Source organism: Catharus ustulatus, chromosome 6 (genome assembly GCF_009819885.2).
Source record: "Catharus ustulatus isolate bCatUst1 chromosome 6, bCatUst1.pri.v2, whole genome shotgun sequence".
NCBI lineage: Eukaryota > Metazoa > Chordata > Aves > Passeriformes > Turdidae > Catharus > Catharus ustulatus.
The window spans coordinates 40,680,146-40,693,090 of NC_046226.1; the positions used below are offsets into that span (position 1 = coordinate 40,680,146).

At 33.6% G+C, this 12,945-nt stretch overlaps 1 protein-coding gene across 4 annotated transcripts in view; it reads left to right on the forward strand.

Moving 5' to 3' along the window:
* The window catches only part of FUT8 (fucosyltransferase 8), a 100,365-nt gene that overhangs the window by 53,850 nt on the left and 33,570 nt on the right, over positions 1–12,945 (forward strand). For 3 of the 4 annotated variants that reach the window (XM_033062236.2, XM_033062237.2, XM_033062238.2), the window contains 3 exons: positions 3,807–3,922; positions 4,074–4,242; positions 10,038–10,152. In XM_033062236.2, the coding sequence (XP_032918127.1) occupies positions 3,807–3,922; positions 4,074–4,242; positions 10,038–10,152 (400 nt within the window). The remainder of the gene's footprint in view (positions 1–3,806; positions 3,923–4,073; positions 4,243–10,037; positions 10,153–12,945) is intronic. The other variant, XM_033062239.2, reaches the window with a different exon arrangement.

Sequence of the window (12,945 nt, forward strand, 5' to 3'; positions counted from 1 at the left end):
CTATTAGATAAAACTTTTGCATGGTAAAAAGCTCCAGGTTAATAGAATTTACCTTAGTGATCAAAGAAGTTTTGTGAATGTTAGAAAATTACCATAATGAATAGTTGTACTATTAATAATAGCTAGTTAGGGCAGGCAGGAAGGGGCAGGAGGCAGGTATGGTTACAAGAATTAGTAGTTTATTAAAAGTGTAAGTTTTTTCTTAATTTCCATTTTGAAGTTAGAGAAAATTGGTATTTCATCGTTAATTGTAAGTTAAAATGGTAACATGAATTTCAGTACATTTCAATTGCCTGGCCTTTCCCAGTAGAATGGGTTCCTGACTCCTCTGACTTCCTTATCATTTGATAAAAGTGTCAGTCCCCTGGGATGGTTGAAAACAGGAGCTGGACTGTGCTTGTTTCCATCCATCTCTCTATGAATGTCAACATACAATGACAAGAAGTGATCTTCCCTCCTTTGCTGCCAGTTTATGTAGCAGCTCCTCATTCCCAAAGACGACAACAAAAACAATGTGCCTTGTGAAACATACCTTACGTGCAAGCAAAACCAACCATTCAAAACTTGACAAAGATCATATCTGTGAAAAGGCTTTAGAAAATCTTGCTTTAACCCTTTTTTGCTCTGTGATACTTAAATAATACCTGATTTTGTAATTTTGTCCTGCTTACTTCTTTTCACATAAGATGTGTCAGGAGTAGAATTAGGGTTTTAGGGCAGGGATAGGTACTTGTTTGGGTTATTCTGGTTTATTTCCCACCCACTCCAACCATTTTTGTGTTTTATTTTAAAAAATATATTATGTTCTTATGAATTTATGATTTTTTAAATATTTTTAATTTATTATCCATATTCATTAAGAGTAGTTCATACTTTTGCAAGGATTTTAGGTGAGCACATTTTTTGATGCTTATTTTCTAAGATGAACCTTTGCAAGAGTGCAAGCTGGAACAGTCACATCTTTTTGAAAATGGCTTGAAATAAAAAAAAAAATTCCTTTAGGAACTGAGTACTTTTGTGGTGCACTTCTGATTACTTGAAATAACATCAGGTACCACATAGTTTTTATGGAGTATTTAAAAAGCCTTAGATGAGAAGTAGTTTAGCCAATATGATGCTTTGTAAAACCCTTTCTTGTGGGCTAGAAAGAGGCACAGATGTATATTAATGATGAAGAAGATAGATGGAATTAAAGATGTTTTTTATTGTCAGAGCTTTAGAAATTATGCTCATGAATGTTGCAGTAGAGTGAGCTTGGAGAGTTACCGTAGTCTGTACATGATTATAAACAATATTGCGTGAGCAGATCTGGGTTCATTTTAGAAGCAGTCTAGATTCCATTAATGCAAAATAGTAATAAATCTGAGCTTTTTATAGGTTCATGTTTTACTATTCTATATCCAGTAGACCTGGAAGAGCCCTTTCAAGGACACTTACTACACATATAGTAGGTGTCACAGCAAAACTTGAAATCTTTACTACAATTTTTGTAGTTACTTAAGGGAAACTTGAGAGGGAATTAATAAACAAATCAAAGTATTACATAATGTTGTTTCCTAAAACCAGTAGTTTTTCCTAAAAGTTTTACTTTCTAATAGGATTGTGATATGGCTGCTAAAGATTGTCCCCATTGCATAAAGATGATACAAGGCTTTTAGGAATAGCAGAACTTAAAATTCCAGCCTTTGTAATGTGTCATTTTCTTGGGTGGAGACTGTGAAGCTGTGTATGCCTTCATCCTTGTCCTAGGCTTTCTTTATTTTTGCAATACATGAATGCTTCATAGTATTTGTGTGCTTCTTTGTGTATTACTGGGGTGGTAGTCAAATTTTTATATTTTAGGGTATTTTGATGGAAGATAAACCTGGCAGTTTAGGAACCAATAATTTCAGAGTTCTCCTCAGGGAAATAGAATCTTGTTAAATGGATTCATACTGTGTTCATGTTATGAATACATCACATTTGGACTATATTTGATTCCTAGAGTGTTTTAAATATTGCATTTTGTAGAACCTACAATTCTTTTAATAAATATGATAACCTGTTTCTCACTCTGAATTAGGAGCATGTGTTATAAAGTAGAACAGAGGTGGAAAAGGGCAAAATGTCATCAAACATATAAAACCAAATACCAGTGTCTCTACACATTATTCTTATAGTACTGAGTGTAGCTTCAGAAAGAAGAGATCAGATTTTAATTTTGAAGGATCCCTAGAGTTGCTTTAAGGTGGTGCTGAGGCTGGTGGAGAATCCAAACTCAAGATCAATTAATCATAAGCAACTCTATTAAAATACTCCTTTCAATTACTCTGGGCAGTTTTTGGTCTGTTAAACCAAAAGGAAGCATTAAATGGGCTTGGATAGAAAAATAGCTTTGAGTTGATAAAAATTTAAATACTAAGATACAGTTTTCTACTTCATGTATTTAAAATATCTGAAGTTTGAAGCTGAGAGTATTGCACAGGCCAATGTGGAAAGAATGAAGATAATTGAACTAAATGGTGGCACCTCTGCTCTTTTTACTGGATTTTATGCATTTCTGAGTTAAGGGAAGAAAGATGTGCAGTGGATATAAATCAGTGCTGATCAGGGCTGATCTAAATTGATAAGGGATGCTTGCTCTTTATTTGCAGATAACAATGACTCTTTTCTTTCAGTTTAATTTACTGAGGAGGTTTTATCTAAGAAGGATGAAGTGACAACCTGTATTCTTTTTGTTTGTGTGTGCCAGTGGTCATTAATAATTGAACATGATTTTCTTCTTGAGGAAGAGAAAAAAGTGAAAGAAGAAAAGGCAATCATAATGTGACTTTAGTCAGTTACAAACCTTCTAGCTCCATACAAAGAACTTGGATATAAATGAAAGAATGAGAAAGTATTTGAGTGTGAACTTGTGAAATCTTACATTTTTCCTTTTGCTGATAAATTAGTGTGACCTTTTAGATATCATGGAAATAGGAAAAGGTTAGAATGGTTTTTATAATTTATGGGGTTTAAAAAACTATTTTTACAATTATTTTACACAGTATGGCAGTTCTTCTAGCTAAATTGAATGTCACTATGATTAATTTTTAAGGGATTCTTTTTGCCTTCAGAGTTTTAGACTAGAGATCATTGCTTTGTCATTGTCTCTGTCACCTGAAGGTGATGAGAAAGTGGCCTTAGTCATATAGATTATGTACACAGAATTATTTTTTTCAAATGTGGATTACTAACAAGGGACCAAGCAGAAACAGGTTGTCTCTACAACATGATCTTTTTGGTGTTTAAAGTCATACAGTAATTTGATGAGTTGATTATGGAAAAGATAATTTATATTTGCTGTCAGATGGCAGGAAGCAGATTGCAAACATCACACTTTGTAAGTCTTGAGAATTGAAATAAACCTTGATTTATTAGCTTGACTGACCATTTAAGTGGATTATAATGGTGTTTATTTTGTGTTCATATCTTAATTTACAGTTTTACCATAGTAGTAAGTGAAGGATACTTTGCACTAGATGCTTACTGATGAGGTATTTTATTACTGCTTAGAATCATCTTAGTTTAGATGAACTTAGTTTAAACTCACTTCTCATATTTTAAGGACTAAAATAGTTGTCAGGACTTTGATAAGAATTTTTTTGGTAAGAATTCCTGTTTTTCAAAAATGTTTAATTTCATATGGTTTTAAGGAAATCTGATGAAGGTTTATCAGTAAAACAGTATGAAATAAAAATGAGAGGAGAGCTGAATTGTTAATGCAAATAAATTCTCAAATAATTATATTTATAAATCATGCAATTTCTTTATTTTGTGTATCCTAGGATACCAGATGGTCCCATTGATCAGGGACCAGCTGCAGGAAAGGTACACGCTTTAGAGGAGCAACTTCTAAAGGCCAAAGAACAGATAGAAAACTATAAGAAGCGGACAGGAGATGGTTGGTAGATAAGTTTTCTTTTACTTCTAAAACAAATTTTGTTGTTTTGGTATTTCATATCACAAATGTATTGGCTTCTTAACAAGTAATTCAGCTACAAGTACTGATACTTACATGCTTTTTTTTTTGCTTTTTTTTTTTTTTTTTGAAGTAGAAGGCCTTGGAAAAGACCATGAAATACTGAGAAGGAGGATTGAGAATGGGGCTAAGGAACTTTGGTTTTTCCTCCAGAGTGAACTGAAGAAGTTGAAAAATCTAGAAGGAAGTGAACTGCAGACACGCATTGATGAATTTCTGTCTGATTTGGGTCATCAGGAAAGGTATTTGCTATAGTTGGTTCTAACCTTTAATTTAACTGTCATTATGTTCTTCAAAGATGTGTGGCAATTATATTTTTCATTGTTGTCAATCATCAGGCCTCCTTATTGTTGGAGTACCTTCTATGTTATATTAAAATATTCTGTATGAGTTTCGTTTGTGCTGAGCAAAACTAATCCAGGAACTGTTAAAAATTCAGTGACATCTGTCTTTAAGCATATTATAACTCTGTTCCCAACAGGATTGCAATGGCAGTTTGTGTCTTATCAGTAAACAGTTGTACAAAAATAGTTAAATTAACTAAATATACTACCTTAAATCAATACCCTGAAAAAAGGTGTGATCTCCATGTGTGAACATCAGTAATAAAGCAAGGGCCTTTGAAAATAGTAATATAGCAAAGGGAAAAAAATCATAAGAATTTTCAATTCCTGAGAAATAATGCAAACACTATTTAAAACATAAAGACAATATGAATTTGGTTATTAATATGGACAAATAGTACAGTCCATTAAATTTTGTAATTTAATATTCCACAATTCCAAAATCCATTTTGTCACAGATTGATTGAGTTGAAAGTGAGAAGGGACTATTCAATTTTTGAGAGTTATTATTTATATGAAAGACATGATTAAATTTCATCCAATTAGTTCTCTGCCAAGTGCAGTTTTATATGTTTGACTGAAATAAAAGTAGTGCTTGGCTGAAGCAGAATTTTCCAAAAGACTTGAGATCTTCACTTGAATAGTGAACTGACAGAGAAGCTGTCATTTCCATGGACAGTTTGTTTCAGTAACTATCTCCTCTCAGAAATATTCCTTCCCCGTAGAAGTTATTTCTGTCTGGGCTTCTTGAGCTTTAGGTCATGGATTCTTAGGTACCTTTTAAACTATCTCTGCTAAAAACTGGAACAAGTAGTCAAATACCAGACTTTCTGACATCTGTCATGGTAACAAAATCACTTGTGTGCACATTATTGCTCTGTTTATAAAGCCAGAATGAGGCAGTCACCACAGTGAAACCTTGAATAATGTGTGTGTTTGATGCCCGAAGGTTTTTATGTTGCTGCCTTCCAGGATGAGTCCTTTTCCTTAGTCCTTTCTGTTCTACACCAATGGTTATTAATTCATTAAGTCTTAATTTGCAAATTTCTGCATTTCTGACAATGTTATGTGTCAGAAGTATGTTATATCTCTCTATACTTCAGGATGAGGTGAAACCCATTCTGAGGTGCATAGACTCCTTTGCATTGAATTATAAAACTGCCCTGTAGAGCTCTGGAATTTACATGATGAATCTCTCTGCGGTACTGAAAGAAGTTTGTATATGATCCAAGCAATCACAACTGCTCTTTTTTTTTACCCCTGAGAATTTTTGTGTTGAGTGCAAGTATTCTTTCAGTTGTCATGGTGATTATTAAATATAAAATAATCTGAAGTCTGCTTAGTCTTAGTAATAGATCTGTGTAGACCTTCCTATCTGGTGAGGTCCTCAAAGAAGACTAACGTTATTTAAAATCAAACAGCCATAAACTAGTTTTTATTAAACTGAATCTAGAAAGTGTGTTTACAGTATAGAAATTCAGAGGAATTTCATTAGAAAAAAACAGATACAAAAATGTTTCTATAATACTCAGCCTGTGCTCCTGGTGTATTTGCAATGTTGTCTTCGAGCAGTAGAATTATCTTGTGTTGCAGAAGGCACTTCTTGGTTGCCTTTAGTCCTGAGGAAGTTTTTTCCTGCACCTTTGAGGTCAAACTGTCTCCTTCTTTTCCTTTAATCTTTCATCCTGTTGTGTGAATTGCAGGGAGATTCCCAGTTCTTAGTGTGCACATCCTTTGGCATGTGATGCACTGCTGTCTCTGGGGTTTTCTTTTCCCTCACAATGCACAGTGGCTCCCCAGGGAATGAGCCATTCATCTTCCCTCCACACTGTCCATCTGGTTGCTTCTCTGAAAGGAACATAGCATAAGTTTGGAATGAGCAAATCAGATGTTCATGTCGCTCTGAGAAGCACAGGTGGTTTTTAAATTTGTTTGGAGTTTTGTTTTGGTTTTTTTTTTTTACTTACTGCCTGTTTTGTTTGTTGGTTTAGTTTGGGTTTTTTGAGTACACGTGCACTTTTTGAATTTTTTAAAAGGGATTAAACTGTTGCCAAATGCTCTTATGTTTACAGTGCTGTCTTATAAAGTTATATTTTAGATAAATGGAACACTGCAAGTGCAGCTGGTATTACTTTTATAAATGCATACATGCACATAAATATACATAAAGATATCTCAGAAATTTTAATATATATTATAATCTAATGTTTGGATTAGAAAGATTAGTGTTAATTATAAGTACTTAAATGAGTTTTTCATGCTGTTCTTATGTGGGAAAGCAAAGAGGTGGGTATAAAATGCTGAGATAGCTGTGTAATATTTTGTTTTGTTTGTAAGGAAAGCCTGCTGTGTCATGGATTAAGACTTGCTTTCTAAGAGATTATAAACTTGTGATGTTGGACAAGTAGTATTAGAGTTCTTTGTTAATCTTGGTGTTAAGCAAATTGTTTACTACTCATATAGTTGGATCTTGTTGGATGCCTTAATCACTGTTTGTTGACTGTGCCCTAGGAGCTGTGTGGATTTTCTCCTGGAGAGTGCTGGTCTTGCATATGTTTTTGTCCAAGTATTTCAGTGCTGATTCTGTTTGAGAAACAGTGTTGGCCAACACAAGAGTTTCCTTGAGAATTACATCATTGTCTTCTCAAAGTTGCTATAGGGAAAAGGGCTTTTGAGAGTAAATTCATCTTAACATTGGAAAGACTATTTGATATTGAGTTACTAAAAAAGAGCAGATTAGTCCTCTAGTTGTCATGGTTGTTTCCTGTGTTGACAAAAGTTGTTTGCAAGGTGACTGTTACCAAGTTAGTTTCATTCCTTTTGCTGGGGAGTAGCTGTCATCAGGGATTTTGTGGTAACTGGCCAACATTTGATGCATAGTATTTAGACAAATTTTCACATTATTTCCTTTGAATTACATATTTTCCTTTGAGTTTTTATTTGTTGATATAAAATTTTTAGGAGGTTTAAATTTTTTCATATGACTGGAATAAATATCTAGACTGATTGTTAAAAACACCCACCCTTCTCTTTTTATTTTGGCAATCAAATACAGATGAAACACAGCCAGATTTTTTTCCTGCATTCTGCTTTCCAGGAGAAAAATGCTTTTAAGTGCAGCTCCAAGATTTATTTTATGATATGAAGCAGCAACAGCAACAAGTTGATGTTGTTGGTTAGTAACCCAGTGAAAGACCAAGTTTGATGCAGTAAAATCTGCAGTGCCACTGTGTGAAGTTTCCTGCAGTAGCCTCTGGTAACCCTGTGCAGGCTCATCCTTTGTCTGCACTGAGCTATCTTGGGCTCAGGGATCACCACTCCCTGTGCTTTTACCTCTCTGCATGGAGCATGACCATGCAGAGAGGTAAAAATACCATGGCCTTTGGTATTTGTGTCTTTTCTAAATCTGTATTGATAAGTTACCAGAGTGATCTGTCACGCTCAAAAACCCCTGGCAGATGTAGCTAGAAAATATACATTTCTGAGCAGTGACAATCAAAGAAAGGAGGTCTCTGTGACTGTGTCTTATAATAGTGCTGCCTTATAATAATTTCTGTGTGGTAACACCTGTGAATTTTTCACTTCCTGGTTTACTTCAGAGTTTTATATTTTTTTTTATTTTAAGGAAGATTATGATTACTCTCTGAAAACTCTTTCATGAATTCATACCATTTCCTGCAAATCATTTTATACTTTTTATGGTTTCTACTGAGCAAAGCTGCCTTTACCTAATGTGGTGAGTCATTGAGGCTGTGTAAGGACACTCAACATTTCTCTTACCTCAAAAATTATCAAAGTAACTCTATTTCATCCATAAGGTTGATTATTAAAAGTAAACTACTGCCTTTTCTTTGTTATGATTACCATGGCCAATAATATAAAAATAAAATTTGGGTAACACCTTTTTCCTGTAGGAAAAATTGCTTAAGAGCTGACAGAATTTTTTTGGTGCTTTTTTAATTGGTACGCTTTGTATTTTCAGTTATTTTTTCAATATTTAATGGAAATATATTCCTATAAAGTATAGGGAGAGTATATTGATTACTTACATCACAGGTACAGAAAAGACTTTAAGGCTAATGAAAGAGCATTTGAAAATGGTTTAAAATGTGGCTATGCTATGTGGTTGCACAGCTGCTTTTAATGATAGAGGATTTTTTTTCATTTTTCAGTATTTAAACCATAACTTTATGTTTTTTTTAAAATGCCCAACATAGTTGCATCCTGACTGGGAGGAAGAATATATTTAAACTCCCAAGAAAATGCACTGGTTTCCTTTTCCAGTATGTCTACTAGCTTATGTGTTTTCTATAAATAGGGAACTGTCCTAAGAGAAGCATACTTTATCTGTTTAACTGAACTTTATCTGTTCAGTTATCTGTAATAATCTGTTGTATTGGAACTAGTCTATCATTAGTTCTGTTCTAATTATTTTTAAACTGTGTGTGCGTGTTACTATGAGTATTACTTTAATAGTTACTGATTTAAGACTAGTTAGCTGGTGATGCTTTAAATTAATTTTTATGCAAAGCTGCAATAGGGTACTTCAAGCTCAATTACCTTGTAGAAGAAAATCCAGTTTATATAGTTTCAGTTTAGAATGTAGATAAGATTATTCCAGTTGATTGACAGAAGGTGAGGATTACTGCTGCTGAATAATTTGGGTAAAATATTTAGTACAACAATAGTAGGTGCTAGAGTCAGTGTCTCTGTTACCCTATGTAGAAGCATGGGGAAAAAGACCAGAATGAGTATCTGAAAATAAAATTACAGATCTGCAAATCCCGTTATTAAATTAGCAAGAAAAGTTTGTCTGATAACTGCTGATAAAGATAGGGCTGCCCTAATTTGATTTATCTCAATATTTACTGCTTAAATATTGTGTCATTGGAAATCGTTTCCTAGTGGGATATGCAGCCAGCTTCTCTCATGTACAAGGGCTCTCTTACGTAGCCTTGGCTAATTGGGTTTGTGCTTCCAGTGCTAACAAGTGCTGCCAACAGCTTGACAAGACCACTTCAAATGTTGTTAGGAAATGTATTTGCCTTACCCTCACACTCTTTTTTGGTCACCTCCCAAATTTCTCTGCCTTTGTTCTGTTGCTTCTCTTTCTAGTGATCAAACTTGTGGTTTATCAACAATTTCAGGCATAAATAGCAGCATCTGAAGTTCAGATGAAAGTATTAAGAAAAGTGGTTCAAAATTACAACTTTAACACTTTTATGGAGAAATGTTTAGCAATATTAAATATTCTCACTGTATGAAACCAACTCTGAAATAACTGGTTCTGAATTGGACCGCCTTTTACTTTTAGAGTAACCATTAACATGTCTAGAAACACTCTGAATAGTTTGTCTCTAGTTTTCTATTTCTTCCCAAAAGCCACAGAGATGAAAAAAAAATCTTTTCCAGGGTGGTACTGTTTGGACAAAATTAATAATTTGGACTAATCTACAAATCGTAACAAATAAATATCATATAACATTTTTATTTTCATGGTGATGAATTCTTTATTCTCTTATTTCACCAATGAAATATTAGAACCCTCAGAAGAGAATCTTTAATGTATTTAATTGTGCAGTAGGAGGTGATATGAAGAAACTGATTTTGAAGCTACAATTGAAATAGCTCTTTAATTTAATTTAATCTTCCAGTTTAGCAATGTTAAGATTGTTTTCCATTGTTGTTTATAGGTCAATAATGACCGACTTGTACTACCTCAGTCAAACAGATGGAGCAGGAGATTGGCGAGAAAAAGAGGCCAAAGATCTAACAGATTTGGTACAGAGAAGAATAACTTATTTACAGGTAAGAGGATAGAGCTTTTGAATCAAGGTAAACATTTTTTTTCTTATCTACATAGCAGTTAGTTACAGTAGTGCAATAAAATAATTACATCACAGTTTAAAATGAATGTTGGTATATGAACGAATTGTGTAGAAATGAAATTATTACATTTGTTTCAAACGTCATTCTATATGTATATGGAAGGTAATATTCCAAGGCAATCACTGGGGTTTGTATTTTTGTTGTTGGTTATTTTGGTTTATGTGTTTCTTTATTTGTGGGGGTTTTTTTTGGATTTGTGGTTTTTACTGGGGTGTACTTGCCTGTTTGAATTCTTCACTTTATTGTAAAAGATAATTTTCTGGTTGATTTTTAAAATTTTATTCTTTAGGGTATCAAAATGCGTAAATATGTTTGCATAGTCTTAAAAATAAAAATGCAAAAGTCCTTGTATCAAACTTCTGAACTAGCAGCCCATTTTAAAAAACATAAGGAAACAAAACTGAAGTGCTTGTATAGTGTTATTGTCTAGTCCTAGATTGTCTCAACAGATGTTTGAGACTTCTCTATTTGAGTGCTCAATTTTTTTGAGTGTATAAGGCGTTTTTAATATATTTGCTTATGTGTGTATAAAATTTAAATAAAACTTGATCTGAAGGTGTTGGGACATTTTTCGTGACTGAATGCATACAGTTATTTATGTAGTGATCAAAAGATATTTAATGTAGTCTGTTTTATTTGTACTTGGTTTATTTTATGGCATGTGTGCAGCTGTTTTGTACGGTCACTCCTATAGCCTGATCTTTTCTCCTCTGTAAATAGCTGAATTTGTTTCTCAGATTTTCATTATTTCACAGTTCAGCTGTTGGAACCTTCTCTTCTGTGACCAAGCTATGTGTGTTTGATGATTGTTACATAAAAAAGACACTCTTCTGAGGAAAAAAAATGTGCAGGAGTCATCATTTTATTGTTCTTCTTCAACTCCTTGCTGAGAACTGTTCCTTATTTTTTCATTTTGATACCACTATTTGGCAGTAGTGTACTGTAACTGCTTTTCATGCTGATAAATATTGCCTTTCTCTACCTCTTCCTTGTCTTTCACTATCCATTTGTTGTCCTATTAAGTAATATAACTGTGCAAGTCATCAAAAAGAGCACAAAGTTATTTGCTTTAACAAATATGCACTAATGTAAAGCAGTCAAATGGTTTGAAATTATACACATTTATATACCTCTATTAATAATAAAACTATTAAAAATAAAATAAAGTAAAAAATTCAACAACCCTTGCCCCTCAAGTTGACACCAAAAAGAACTATATTGGACATATTTGTAATTGTTTTTTGAGTTAAGTATGAAAGTACTGCTTAGCTTTTTTCTGGTACATGTTGAACAGTGACAGCTGCATTATTTTGGGACATCTCCCTGGGAAGTCATTTAGCTGAATGATTGTGAATAGTGATGACTGCTACTTCATTTGTATGACATTACCATAAATTTGATTTAATGAGGCTACACATAACTAGTTCCCTATAGTTGGAGCAAAATTTAAAAAGCTAGAACTTTATATTTAAGGAAAAGGCCTTATTTTCAGAGATGTTTTTTATCAAACAGTTGAAGAGAATGTGTAAGAGAAGCCATATAAGAGCACCTGTAGTACTGTAATCAAGTGAGTAAATGATTATGAAGGCAGCAGTTTTCTGTCCCTTCTCTTTTGTGTTATTTTTGTTCTGTTTATTTTAGGAAGTTGTGATTCAGCATGCAGTCTCGCAATAGGAGAATATTTTTGCCTCTGATTTAAAAAAAAACCAAAACTTTTTGTTCAGCTTTGCAGGTTAAAAATAAAATCAGGTGAGAAAGGTTACTGAGTGCCCAGCAAGACATCAATTATATTAGTCATAGCTTGCCATATTCTAGACATATTCTGCCATACAGTTTAGTTTGAGCTTTGTATGTATGCAAAGAAAAGAAAGTTGGTGACAAGACTTTTTTCTGAGCTTTCTGGACTTTGCAATATTTTTGGTGATGGAATAAATCACTTAGATTTTCTGTCTTAAAGTGTATTAAATCCTCTCCCTCACACTAAAGTTACTGACTTGTATTTTTAATAAAAGTACTCATACTAAAATGACAACAACAAAAAAAGCTCTGGGCACTTTGTGTACATGCAAAGGGATGTACCTCTACAACTGTAATCAATAAAATCAAAATTATATTATATGGTTTTAGTATAATAACCACCTAAGGAAGTGTGATCACTGCTGATATCTTTGTGAGGTTTTTCTCTAGGATTGAGGAACACAGTGTGTTGAAATCCATCAGCATGCTGGGATGTTTTTCTCAAGCTAAAACTTCCGTGTCCTAGGAGGGTAGGTGCAAACTGGAGGAATTAGTATTAGTGGAAGGCTTGAGATCTTGGTCTCTCAAATCAAATACCTCCTATTTCTGACTAGAGAAAGAAGAATTTTCTTCTGTCAGCTGGAAGACACTTCTGGTGGTTTGTCTGATTTTTTTTGTTTCTTTGTTTGGAGTTTTTTTTCCCCAAAGTCTTGAGGGGAGCTGGTATGAAATGGAAGGATTGCAAATGACATCACAAAAGAAGGGGACTAGAAGATGGTGTGAATTGCATTTGTGAGAACTAGGATGAGAAACACCCATTTGGGCCATATTTCTCTAAAAAAAATGGAATTTTCCAAAGACTTTGCTTGGGACTCTCTTCTCCAACAGACTTTGTAGCATCAAAGAATAAAGTATTTATTGAAAATACAAAAAATATAAAAAAACCCAACTTTGTTAATGAGTGTTATACTATAT